General features: G+C 34.3%; 1 protein-coding gene across 1 annotated transcript in view; it reads right to left on the bottom strand.

Moving 5' to 3' along the window:
* Nucleotides 1-988: 988 nt before the first annotated feature.
* Nucleotides 989-14,381, bottom strand: part of LOC150089886 (serine/threonine-protein kinase H1 homolog) — a 48,101-nt gene continuing 34,708 nt past the window's right edge. The window contains exons 2-3 of the mRNA XM_090368887.1: nt 9,797-10,038; nt 989-1,070 (exon numbers count right to left, since the gene is read on the bottom strand). Of these exons, the coding sequence (XP_090225013.1) occupies nt 1,067-1,070; nt 9,797-10,038 (246 nt within the window). The 3' untranslated portion in view covers nt 989-1,066. The remainder of the gene's footprint in view (nt 1,071-9,796; nt 10,039-14,381) is intronic.

The following is a 14,381-nucleotide window of genomic DNA, read 5'->3' as shown; positions in this document are numbered from 1 at the left end:
GGGGTTTTAAATTAGTATGGGCCACTTAACTTATCTAGCCAATGAAACAAAAGTTTAAAAAGATCCTGTATATCTCTATACATTTTATTGCTTTTTAAACTTTTTTATCAGTTTATTTTAATGTGCACATTTAATTTGATTTTATATATTGTAACTGTAGCATGTTTCTATCTGGTAATGGGTATTTTGGATCAGAAAAGTTTTGTGATTTCATTCAATAAAGTTGGTGCTTAGAAGTTTGACAAAAACTTATGCTAAAAATGTTCATATGGGTTTTAAAAGTAAATATAAGACATATCATTCCATAGTTATCTACAATATATAATGGCAAATGGAATGTAGTGACAAGATAACACTATTAAATATATTTACACTATTGTAAAGAATTTAAAAGCAGCACAATTATTGCACTTTACAATTTTCATTTCACATGAACCATAATTTTTCAATGAATATAAACTTTGGATCTGACAATGTGGATAGTATGTTATGCAAGGTTAAGGTAAGTGCATATGTGCCACTTCTCCCTCTCCTACATGTTATTTAAACACTTAGCATTTTTAATACCTGAGGAGATGTAAAAGGAATGAACAACACTTCTTCACTATCTGCAATAAAAATCAAAGTTCATAGAACAAACTGATATTTTGCAAGTTTTAATACTTGACAGGTTTCTCATATGAAGAATGGAATTTGCAAACAAAAAGGTAGCAAAATACCAGCCATTTATGAATAAATATACCATTCCTTAATAACAATCTATAAAGCAACTGAATATACCACTTTTCTCTTAAATAATATTTAATGCCCACCTTACCAGGCACTGTACATACATGTACAACATGCTAAAAATCATCCTCTAAAATAAATATTTATGACAAATTTAAATAAGTCTAAATTACAATAGCTTAAATAACAAATTTTTGGTTCTGCATACACAGTATGATGTAAAAGCTTGCCATTTGAATATCTAAAAATCAATGTTTTTTTTTTTTTTTTTGATATTCTAAGATGAAGTAATGCATCCACTACTTTGGAATGGAATGTACTATTATCTTCTTCAATCTTACCTAGAATTTAAAGAAGTAACCATAAATATATCATTAATGAAATTTAATTCAGGATGTCAATAGTACACAAAACTAAGTTTCAGCAACACACTGCATTGCTTAACACATTTGCTGCCACTGACATGCATAAATGTCAAATGGTACCGGAGTGATATACCATAATGCATTTCTAGTCATCTTTTAAGTTGCCAAAAGAGTAGTGTAAAAGCAAAGACAAACAAATTTAACAACTGTTCAATACTAGCACAATGACTGACATCTCTGCAACTTGCAGTAATGCTTTGGATTTTGTTTATCAACAGAAGTGTGCTGTATAGTACACTTCTGCTGATAAATTGTGTACTTGGTACACAGTTTTATTTGTTCTTTGCTTGTGTCGAGGTTGTTTACGTACATGGAACAAACTTGGATAAAATATAGAGATTGTTCCAATTTACAGCTTGGCCCAAAAGTAAATGTTTGCTTTTAGCAACAAATTCCAAACTCTTACTTTTCAACCCTTTATTTTTAGATGATCCTCAACATTCTAAATATTATGGCATACTGACTACAGTCTTTCGAGTATAGGGGCAATGAATGTGTTAAACAGTATTTAATTCATCTTAGGATTAACAGTTATAGTGAGTAGAACTAGCATTTGTTAGGAGAAAGTAAAATATGCTTTACAATGGTTAGGCTAAGAAGAAAAAAAAAAAAAATTGCAAATTCAGAGAATTGTGATCTCAATGGCATCCATTTCCAATGCATTTTTTTTTTTTTTTAACCAACTTACTTTTTCTAACTGAATTTTGGAACTACTGGTTGAGGAAACCAGTAGTTACAAAATTCAGTTAGAAAAAGTAATTTTCTATCTATTTTTTGATCTACATTGATTAAAAGTCTCAATCCCCCACTGTCAAATTCACTTGATGTTCCTATTAAATCTCATTCACAGGGATACTTTTTTTCTCCAAGTTGTATTAACCTAGAACCTAGCTGGTAGAAATGTTGATGCATTTTGCTGTCTCTACTGAGTTAATATAAAGAATATTTATCTGTGGATTAACTAGTCCTAACCATTCACTTCTTGGGCTTTTCCTCACAAGCAAACTTCAGAGTATACAGTAAATGTTAGTTGTCCTAATGTGATAACAGTTCATTACTCAGCACCAGTAGAGTAGCTACCCTTTTTTGGGCCCGGAGGCAAAGAACATGTTCGGGTCCCTACTTAATTAATGAAAATTGCAAAAAGAGGAGACAGTTAAAGACACCAGGCCCCTAAAGGACCTGGAGGCAATTGCCTTGCCTGCCTACATGGTAGCTATGCCACTACTCAGCACTCTCATCTTTTCCAATTTAATGTTGTTGGGCATTACAGTGCTAAGTGGGTAATCTATATAATCTTTATCCCTCAGCTTAAATATGCTGATTCTGTTGTTTGAATCATATCGCTAAATTCAATCACTGCCATAAAAAAAAAAAAAAAAGTCCTTTATTCCTTTAAGCTCTTCACATTTATCTAAACCTTGGTTTCTAATATGTTAAAGATGTGCTAAAGGTCACAACCTTCTATCCATTCACAGCTACTATAGGTCTATTAATCTTTCATGTTTTGGAATTAAAACACACACGATAATATATTATTTTGCATTTTGTTTTACTACATTGGACACAAGTTTGCTGATGAGCAAGATTTGGAGTTATCTACAACAAGAACTCCAGAGAGAAAGAGAGAGATCAGTTGTGGTTCATCAGCTAAATTTAGCAATAGATTATTAATTGCATTACTTAATAATTACAATTTAATTTCACACTTTTAATGAAATACTTAACTGAGTAAAATTATTACAAGTTCCTTGTTTTATAGCTATCTTGCACCACAGAGTCAAACTTTTTGGTTAGTCTTTTAAATACTAGCTGTGCACATTTTCAAGTTGCAGTCCTGATTAATCATAGTTGTCCTTGTATTTTGTCACACTGCTGTTTACACCTGGTAGAGGAACAACAATCTAGGTTGAACTATTTCAAAATTCATGAGTGAAACAAGTTCCAAACTTATGAGGCATACACATGGGCTTTTTATTCAAGAAATAAAAATATCAGGACTTCCTTAAAACCGTGGCTTGTATTTTTTGTCACAGCAACAGAGGTGATGAAGTTATAAAACAGAACCATAAAAAAGGTTTTATGTATGAAATCTGTTAATATTTGCTAACTCATTGTTCATTTAACTCTGTCAGGCTTGAAAGGTGAAAAATGTTTGACAGTTAAGTCTTATAGTGCAATTGGGGGGGGGGGGGGTTTAATTTTTTTTTTTCCTTTTTAAAAACTGGAAAAAAAAAAAGTTATAATTTTCACCTGGTTCCTAACTGGAGGAGGGTAGAGCTGAAAACAATTAGTGCCAGCCATGTTCTCTGGAATATTTTACACATGTTTCTGTTCTGCTGCTTATTTTATATTAGTCTAGGAAAATTGATCACCAGCAATTTACCGCCGCGTCAGTTTATCACGTTTTACCGTCTAGAAGCAATGAGATGTGTTTGGTCAAATCATAAAAAGTTATTTTTTATTCAAGTTTCTGCCTTAAGCTATGATTAGCATATTTTTGGAATTCTATGAACTGTTAGGGAATAGTACAGAAATAAAAAAAAAAAACAACATGTATGGAAATATATAATTTAATAGGTAGATTGTGTTTTAATAGTTACATGTATCACACAAATAGTCAAAATCCATTATTTGAACAATATAACAATTGGTTAATTTTAAACTAAACTAATTATAACATTAGGTATGTCATAGTACACTGCAAAAATTCAAAATGAATGTTTATGCAATCTTCAGAATCAGTCACGTTGGGATAATTAATACTAAGAAACTAATATTTACAACACAGTATTTAAATTATTAATAAGAAATATTATGTGCTAATATAAAGGAATTAAGTAGGTACCTACCTAATTCCAATTTTGGAAAATAACAGCAATTAAATTAAAGCACCTGCAATGGTATGTATTTCTAGAAAATGTATACCTAGCATATAACTTCCATTTTTAACTGCACTTAATTCTTAAATAACACCTATAGAAAAGCCATATTTTCAATTTAAAATGACCAATAAATTTATATAAATTATATGTATTGCCTGGCGATAAAATATGCTAGCGATCATTTGTAGGCTATAAATTGTTTATAAACTTAAATTTTCTTAAACTTTCCTCGACTAAGTCTAGGAAAGTTTATCGCCCGCAATTCACCGCTAGCAGTTTACTGCCGCGTCAGTTTATCGCTTAAACAATTTATAGCCTACAAATATCGCCAGGCAATACATATAATTTATATAAATTTATTTAACTTAAGTGGCATGTTTTAGGGAAGTGGGAGTTGGGCGTGCCGATTAGAAAGGTACTTATATTTATAACCTCTTACAATCACAAGATTTTATTTTGAGTTTATTTTTTATCCTTTTGAGTTTGTGAACACATCATGTCGGTGGAACTTTTGAAATCAGAAAAAGGAAAACAGAAATTGTGCTTTAGTGGACATTTGTTTCATAAAGACAAGCAAAATGAAACAAAAATTCATTGGAAGTGTCAAAATTACCAAAAACCAAATGTGCCACTAGTTACTACAGTAAATAACACCATCGTTAAAACATGGAAGGAGCACAATCATTGTGGAGACGCAGCAGGAGTTGAGGCAGCACAACTTCTTGATACCATTCGAACTTATGCAGAAACAACAAATAATACGCCTCATAGTATTATTTCAAATGTTTCGAGAATCTGTAGCCAAGCAGCAGCCCCTAAGCTTCCAAGTGTAGACACAATGAAACGAACAATCCAAAATATAGAAATCGAAATTTTGATGGCCCAGCTCTTCCAATGTATCGTAGAGACAGTTTTCACAGAAGAATATAAAACATCATGCAATGGAGAATTGTTTCTACAATTTGATTCTGGACCCGAGGACAATCATATGTTAATTTTCAGTACGAAAAGAAATTTGCAGTTGTTAGCACGAAGTGAACACTGGTATGCCGATGGGACTTTCAAAACTGTTCCCTTACTTTTTTTTTTTATCAGCTTGTATACAGCTGATAAAAAAAAAAAGTAAGGGAACAATACATGGATCAGGGACAAAATATCACTTCCATTAGTTTATGCATTATTGCCTAACAAATCTGAGGAAACTTATGTATCTCTACTACAGCAGCTGAAAGTATTGGAACCGGTGGCTATGTCCCCACAATCAATAACTATAGATTGAGACTGCGATGGTGAATGCTTGCAGAAGAGTTTTTCCTGATGCTTCGCAACGGGGTTGTTTTTTTCCACTTTTCGCAATGTATTTTTCGTTCCATTCAGAATAATGGATTGAAACAACGTTATGAAACTGATGCTAATCTTGCTTTAAATATGTGAATTTTGGCAGCAATTGCATTTGTGCCCACTCCAATTGTGACGGTCGTTTTTCAACAATTGTGTGAAAATGGTGTTTTTCCTCCAGAATCGCAAGAAGTTGATTATTTTGAGGATACATGGATTGGACGCCCAACCAGACGACATCTTCGTCGACCACCAAAGTATTCCCATGAAATGTGGAATGTACGCCAGCTTGTTCTAGAAGGATTACCAAGAACAAATAATTCTGTTGAAGAGTGGCATAGAGGATTTGAGGAACAAGTCGCTGCTTATCCCAACATTTGGAAATTTATCGATGGCATTAAAAAAGAAAGTATTAACGAAATGCGCATTGAACAATATTTAAGTGGAAGTGATATGGGCAACAAAAAAACAGAAGTATCGCGATTGTGATGAACGAATTAAAAGGCTTGTTAGGGGTAATATTGTTGATTATCTAAGAGGTATAGCGCATAATATTTCTTATTAATAATTTACATACTGTGTTGTAAATATTACAGTTTCTTAGTAATTAATTATCCCAACATGACTGATTCTGAAGATTGCATAAACATTCATTTTGAATTTTTGCAGTGTACTATGACATAGCTAATGTTATAATTAGTTTAGTTTAAAATTAACCAATTGTTATATTGTTCAAATAATGGATTTTGACTATTTTTGTGATACATGTAACTATTAAAACACAATCTACCTATTAAATTACATATTTCCATACATGCGTTTTTTTTTTATTTCCGTACTATTCCCTAACAGTTCATAGAATTCCAAAAATATGCTAATCATAGCTTAAGGCAGAAACTTGAATAAAAAATAACTTTTTATGATTTGACCAAACATATCTCATTGCTTCTAGACAGTAAAACGTGATACACTGACGCGGCGGTAAATTGCTGGCGATCAATTTTCCGGACCCCATTTTATATGTGCATCCATCATTAGCTAAAATGTTTTCTTTAATATTTTATTATTCACTTAGAAGTTATAGTATGTCTTAAAGTACTGTTTTATTGGACTAAATTCAAAAAATAGCAAAATTAATCCCGTTTCCACTATAATTACTATTTACCCACCCCTTAATTTAAGAACCAATCACCTTAAAGCTAGTCACATCTTGCCATTCAAACCATAACAATTGCAGATTGATCAAGGTGAGTACTGAAAAATTAAGCCCTTGCTATTTTTTTGAATTTTGTATTTTATTATTCTTAAATATACCAAATTTTCATACTTTAGATAGTATGAATCAGAGCTGTAATACTCAATATGATCTACGTTGATAATAATATTAGTAAATTAATAAGAGGAGTTTACCTCAATATAGTACGTGGAACACTTCCGTATGATACCCTCCAGAAATTAAAACGGTTTTAATTTCTGGAGGGTATCATACGGAAGTGTTCCACGTACTATATTGAGGTAAACTCCTCTTATTAATTTACTAATCTTAAATATACCATATTATCTGGTTCATAAGACATACTCAGGTTTTAGAAAGTGGATTTTAGGAAAAAGTATTTTATTGCATATCTGGAAAACAAATTCACAAGGCTTACTAAAAAAAAAAAAAGAAAAAAAAAAAAGTCACTGAAGAACAAAGCTTTTATTTGTCATTACTGGTGTTATCCAAACTTCCACTTTTTTCAAAGACTATCTTCAGTGCCATCAAAAGCACTGCTGATCCCACATTTCTTGAAATACTTGTTTCTAGAAGTAGTTTTGTTGATCTTTACTTCCTTCTAAGGGGCCAAATGGGCACCATGAAAACACTTCCCACACCATTACAATCAACTGCCACCAGCCTGCATATGAAACCCAGCAGGATGTGTTGATAGTTTCAGTTTTCACCACATTCTAGTCCTCCCATTAGCAAAAAAGAACAGGTATAAGGATTTGTCATGCCAGGCAACATTTCTCTAATCCTCCAGCCCAGTGTTGAAGTTCTTGATCCCACTGTTACCATACAGCCTTGGTTTTTTTCTGACAAGAGTGGAGTACAGTTCAGTTATCAAGTGCAGTACCCCATCCATGAAATGGTATGACAAATTGTGCCTTCTGAAATGACTAGTTACTACTGCTGTGGGTTGTTATCTGATTGGCTGTGACCTTTCTGATACCCTGCACAAGTCTTGTCATCCTCTGTTGGTCTACTGCATCAACAAGCTGTTTGTGACTACAGAATCATCATTGATTGGATGCTATTTGGTTATTGGACCAAATCTCAATACACTTAGGATGCAGTTAAACATGAAACCCCAGCAGGGTTACAGTTCCTGAAAGTGGAACATCTAGTGCTGACTACTACACTACATTCAAAATCACTTAAATCTTTAACTTGAGCATTCTTGCACTGAAGTACACATACAACATCTCTACATAATGTTACATGTGCTAATACAGAAGGGGTGTTCCATTTCATGAAAACAATGGGTATAAATAATAAAATAGCTACTGAACATGCATGTGTGCATATTTGAAAAGACATTACCACAAGGCTTTGGCCAACCTGCGGCTTCTAATGAGAAATTTGAGCAAACATAAAGTGTCATTCATTTGGTAGTTTATATAGCTGTTTGCGGGTTTGGGTTTTAGGAGCATTAGCAACTAAGGCCATATTGCTCCGGGGATATGCGGTGGTCATTCCCTGACCTTTCCGCATCCTCCGTATTTGGTGGTCACTGGCTCGAACCCCGGTCTAATCAATAAGAGTGTGCTATGCACTGCTGCTCCTGCCCACGGAGGCGCCTAGTTTATATAGCCAAGATGTTGTTAGCAACCTACATCTGTTATTATTTATATAGTGCATTGCCATCTAAGGCCATATTGCACTGTGTGCATTATGACTGTATAAGAGTATGGTAATCATAATACACACCATCTGGTCTGATTTGAATGCTGTGTATGCTGAAAGAAACTGGAATAATTAAAAATGCAGAAACCCTACACTCCCTCCTCCACCTGAGATTCCAGCTATAGCCGTAACTGAAGAAGCTTTTAGGAATTCTTGCTGTATCCAACTGGCTTTGAATCCAGGCCACTCCAAATGAGTGGCAAAACCACTATACTGTCATGGAGGACATGTACATCTGTAATTTGGAGGGCAAGCAAAACCAGTTTTGCACAGGCACTTTATTATGTATTTGGAGTTATTAATACCTGAAGCAAGCACACTGTTGGACCCAGTTCACCTAAACAAATTACATTTCTATCTATACATTAAAAGTTTTCCTCCTAGTGATATTTATTTGAGCCAATGGAGAAGGCAATTATGTCACTACAAATGCAATTCACAACCTTGTGCACGTGATTCTCTAACATTTGATGTTCCATCGTAACTTTTTTTATATTAATGAATATTGTATACTGTATTTGTAAATATTGTGGTTTAGTATTTTGTAAATATTTACATAGTTCGTAAATATTTCAGTTAAATATTTTAATCCTGCTCTTTGGGATGCAACTATATTCCTCATGTATTAAGAAACCTGAAGCAAAAGGCCTTTTTCTAAGTGACTATGTAAATGCAAGTAAATAATTACATAGTGATATTGGCTGAAGTCCAGAATAGTATCACTGGCAGGTAGTTTGATGAAAGCGAGGAAGATGGCAACAGATAATTGACAGGTGAAGGCACCTCCCTTCCGATTTACCGTGATATTTCTGATTATTTTGGTGTTGTCGAGGAGGCGGCGCTTAGCTTAGCTAGGGTGTTTATCCCCTCCATCCTGCTGTTTTAAAATGAAAAAATGAGTTCCCGATTTAAAAACAGTGGCAAATGTGGGGAAAACACCCTAGGCATATCAACCTAGGATGGGCGGGGAAAGCAGTGGCATCTACCAATCACTGCTTTGTTCCTGTCCATTTGTTGAAATATGGGAGTAAACTTGTCAATCACTGCTTTCCCATAATTTTGCTTGCCTCCATTCTGGAGATTTACCGTGATATTTATTCAGCCTTGAGAATGCTGCGCACTACAAATGCACAGGTAAATAATTACATAGGTCATTTCCTGATTAGATATAGACCAGTGCGTTTCGACAGGTGTCTTTTACGTAGAAAAGCTTTTACTCCATATACCTCTACATTTTACGTAGAAAAGTGTATGGGGAGTGGGCAAAGCCCCCTAGTAAATAATATCTATTAAAATTATGTCAGTGTGAAAATCTCCATGTTTCTGTTTTGATTTTTTTGTCATGAAGAAAGTGAGGTAGTCAAAAATTTCTTATTATCCAACAGAGCATCAGAATAAAGAAAAGAATTATAAAAGTGCATATTTTATAAAAAAAATCTTGCATTTCTCCCCTCAAAATTCCAACAACTTACCCATGCTCTATGTCACTCTCACTATTCTGTACTGAATTAGAAGACCTCTTTGAAAGTCCAAAATGTGAAGATCTCTGACTTCTGCTATAAGATAAAGATGAACACTTATATTTTAGATTATAGTTTGTCTCTTGAAGCCACACATGCTGCAATGCTTGCTGAGCTGTAAAACGATGCTCAGGATGTTGAGTCAACAAATTCTGAATGAAATCTTTGGCTTTATTTGACACAGAATTCCAGATCTACCAAATAAAACAAGTTATAATAAGCTTGTGTAATATGTTAATATATAACTTTAAAAAAGTGGTATCTAGTATTAGCCTAATTCTTAAATATTATAAGAAATTTTCTTATAGAAAAAAAAAAAACTTTTTTTATGTAAACCCCAAACACGAGGTATTAGAATCTATAGGTTGAGAAAACGAAAGAAGATATTTGTTGACATTGGACTTGAACTTCTGTAGACTGTAATTTTCAGGAAATATGTATGAAGGCAGGTTATTCCAGAAAACAGCAGTTGAATGAATAATTCTCCGAGGATATGATAGAAGAGGCACATATGCAATACATTACTGGTGTGCAAGTACATGGATCCCCTATTTGAACTGCTGAAATAAGAGTTGCTTTGTTTTTCTTATTTTTATGATATTCATTTTGACAATTGTGTTCTGAAACAACAGAACGACACCTTGTCAAGTACAACTAATTGTAATATTAATGTGTTGCATTTCTTTTGTGGTAAGAGTATTCTCTCTTCTGTCATAATATTAAATATTACAATGGAGAGGGAACAAGATCATTGAGGTATTATATCAATATCAACCCATTTACAAATGTGTAAAGGACCTATCTGCTTCACCCTTCTGACAATTGGTATGCAACAATTTCATGGATTGTCATGAAGTTGTATATTTGGTCTTTCAGGGGGGAAAAAAAAGTCAAACCATCCAAGCCTTCATTTAAAATTGGGCTACTCAGTGTTTGTGATATTTTATTGTATCTCTGCTGGAGGATGGATCCAGCTACAAGCATATGCCCCTCCCCACCCCAGTACACACTGTTGTTATCTAGCAAATTAATGGCAGGTGGAAGCTATAGCAATAGTATTCAGATATTTTATTCACTCTTGAAGACCTTTTGAATTGAATATGAAACATTACCCCCAGGGGCTCACATCTGGTGAGTATGGGCTTGGCACACCCAGGGTCATGAGCTGGATATCATCATTCTTCTTTCTTGGTGTCGTGTCAACTCGACTCAAATTTTTTTTTTTTTTTTTTTTGGGTGGTGCAGCAAAAGCCTTGCTTGCATCCAAGTTACGTGGGGGGGGGGGGGTATTTAGATTGGACTGCAGGAAGTTCTATTTTAGCCAGAGTTATAAATTGCTGGAATAAGTTGCCTACATGGATGGTAGAGGCTGACAGTTTGGGGAAATTCAAAGGTCATCTGGATAGTACCTTTGGGTGAGGGAAACATAGGATGATAGGTTAAATTTCCTTTTATTTTATTAATTTGTTTTTTTATCATTGTTTCATTCGGATTTTTTTTTTTTTTTTGGCTGGTGCAGAATAAGCCAAAGGCTTTCTTGCACCATGTGGCCATTACTAATACTGAGTTTATCATCCCGTGTGACATTCAATAACATATATGTCCCCTACCCAAATTATGGATCCATCTTGTGTCTACTATTTCCTGTACATTATACATCTCTTCCTGCTTTCTATACATCTTGTTCATACCATTCATTACATTAGGGGAAGGGGGTGGTACAGGGTAGTTGTATGCATTTTATTTTCTTTTTCTGGCTTTGCTATGTAGAAAACAATATCAGATAATTATAAAAGGAGATTATTGCATATACTGATATCTACTGATAGATACAACTGCAACCATCCTACAGGGGATTTTCTTTTTTACACCTTGTAGCAAGTGACATAATATTAAAGTGAATTATATAATATTAAAAGATTTTTTTCCATATAAGCTGCTACAAATTCAGCCCTTTCTCCACAAGATTCTAGAACACCCTCTCGTGCTCTTTAATCATTACGCCACCGGAAGGAAGTGATGCGAGGCGAAGAGTCGGGGGGGGGGGGGTACTGGCGGTCGCCACTGCATATAAGATCTCAAATATATTAAGATTCTTCCTCCGTTAACGATTATACCACATTTTTAAAAATTTAAAACAAATATTTTATTAAAAGAATTATGTAAAAAACAATGCACAAGCTGCAGTGCGACTTAATGAGATTTGAAACTATAAGGAAGACTCTCCCCACCATTTTTTCCACCTAAGTTATGCATCTTAAGAAAAACCACGGATAATACTATTATTTGCCATATCAGACGTCGACTTTACGATGAATGAACTCTGACATTTCAAACCATTAAAGAGATACACACTTAACAGATGTGCTGCATGTGATCGCTGGTGCCACACCCGTATTTGTTTAGAGGTCAAAAATTTAGGACATGCACTGCGTGGGGCGGAAGAGATTGTGAAGAACGTAAAATGTGACCAGTTAACAACGCTCATACATACTTCGAATGATGTAAGTGATACACATTACTGAACAGTAATGAAAGAAAAATTTTAAGTTTATATTCGTACATTCCGATACATTTATTTTCAGCGTACAAGTTGTAAAGCAAGTAGTGGTAAAATGTCTTGCTAAATTTAGAACAACAAAGAGGGGGAAGAATAAATAAAGGGAAGGAATGTGCCGTTTGCTTATACAGTGTAACCACATAGAAACGCTAATAAATGGAAGCCCAAAATCTCTATAGCTGTTAGGAATTTACTTTTTTCAACTTCTGGCCCAATACCCGGTTGCGGATTTTGCCATTCTGAGGACAACTTCAAGTTTTTGTTAACACTACAAATTAGACATGTGGTTCTTAAACTTCGTCCTACAGTGGGTAGCTATTTTCTTCTAAATAATTTCTGCGGGAGTTTTACTAATTAAATTTCGTATCCCCATAGACCCAGTGGAAGTGGAGTATTATACCTTCGTGGGGCCCAAGGCAAAATGGAATTTGGGGGGGCCCATCAGGGGCCAAATTAAGGATGAATTAGGCCCCTCATAAAAAAAATTAATAGAAACTTAACTTATTTATTGAAAAATAAAAAAGATAAGAATAAAATTTAAACACTTAACAATTTAAGTATGCTTTTATATTACACGCTTTCTTGGTTTATTATTATTATTAGAAAATTTTATCACTTATTTTAGAAAATATTTGCACTAAAAATGAGGCCCCTCTTCGGGTGAGGCTCCCGGCCATGGCCGGTTTGGCCGTAGCGTTAACGAGGCCCTGGCCCATCTAAAGAAAAAATTAATAAAGAACATTTTCAATTTCATTTTATTGTAACAACAAAACAAAACTTATGACATAACTAAATATAAAATTATCAAAATCGGTAAAACCATTTTTGAAAAAAAAAAAAAAAAAAAAAACAGTAAGTTTCAAATTAATTATTATTAGCCATATGGTGCAAGGAAGGCTTATGCTGCACCAGCCAAAAAAAATTCTGAATTATATATATATATATATATAGAGAGAGAGAGAGAGAGAAAAAATATCCAAACTCAGGACCCTGGGTTGTGTGCCAAGCCCATACTCACCAGATGTGAGCCCCTAAATCTTCAAGTTCATTGACTATGGCAGGTAGAAAGTTCAGTTTCCTATAAAAATCACTTTAAAATAGTAAAAAACAGCAATGAGTTTTTTAAAGTGATTTCCCTCCCCCCCTCTGATCGGGGTTCTAGGAAGATGTCTTTTTTTGTTTTTGCCTATAGGAAAACGCGCCACTGCATGGACCCCCATAATTTCTGGATTCTTCTCAGGTAAAATAGTACAATTAACTGCACGAGTAAATTTCATATGAAAATAAAATAATTTACTTTAAAAAAGTTCAGATCAAATTACCTGTTAGTAGGAAAATTATCTTATTAATCAGAGAAAAATGCTTTCAAATTATGTAATACAATAACTACTATATTCACTGAACTAGGCAAAATTAAGTTATATGGCAGCACGTTTCAACTACAGTACTGTATTTCAAAATCCAAATAAGTCTTCTTGATAGACGAGTGACACTAAGTGATTTAATAGCCAGTGCCAGGTGAGCAGGAGCAGCAGTGCGTAGCACACGCTTCTTGATTAGACCGGGGTTCGAGCCCGTGATCACCAAATACGGACGGAGGGTGCGAAAAGATCAGGGAATGACCACCGCATATCCTAGGAGCAATATGGCCTTAGTTGCTAGTGCTCCTAAAAACCAAATAACAACATAATAGCCAGCATTGCAAGAACGGTGCGCGAAATATGAACAATATGCCAAATCTAGAAGTAGCTAGGAAAGTAGTGTCCTGTCCATGATTTATAGAATCTTTCTATGGAGGACGTCATTATCCTTCTATACAAGCCGATGGCTAGACCTCATCTGGAATATTGTAATCAGGTCTGGAGACTACACTTAAAAGACAATACTCCTGGACAGGGTTTAAAGCAGGAAAAGTTTAAAAGACCAAAGGGGGCTACACAAGAAAAAAAAAGAAAAAAAAAATGATTTTACAAAGCA

Source organism: Mastigoproctus giganteus, chromosome 2 (assembly GCF_048544385.1).
Source record: "Mastigoproctus giganteus isolate SK-2022 chromosome 2, ASM4854438v1, whole genome shotgun sequence".
Classification (NCBI taxonomy): domain Eukaryota; kingdom Metazoa; phylum Arthropoda; class Arachnida; order Uropygi; family Thelyphonidae; genus Mastigoproctus; species Mastigoproctus giganteus.
Note: the sequence above shows the minus strand (reverse complement) of the source record. Positions and strands in the feature narration are given on the sequence as shown.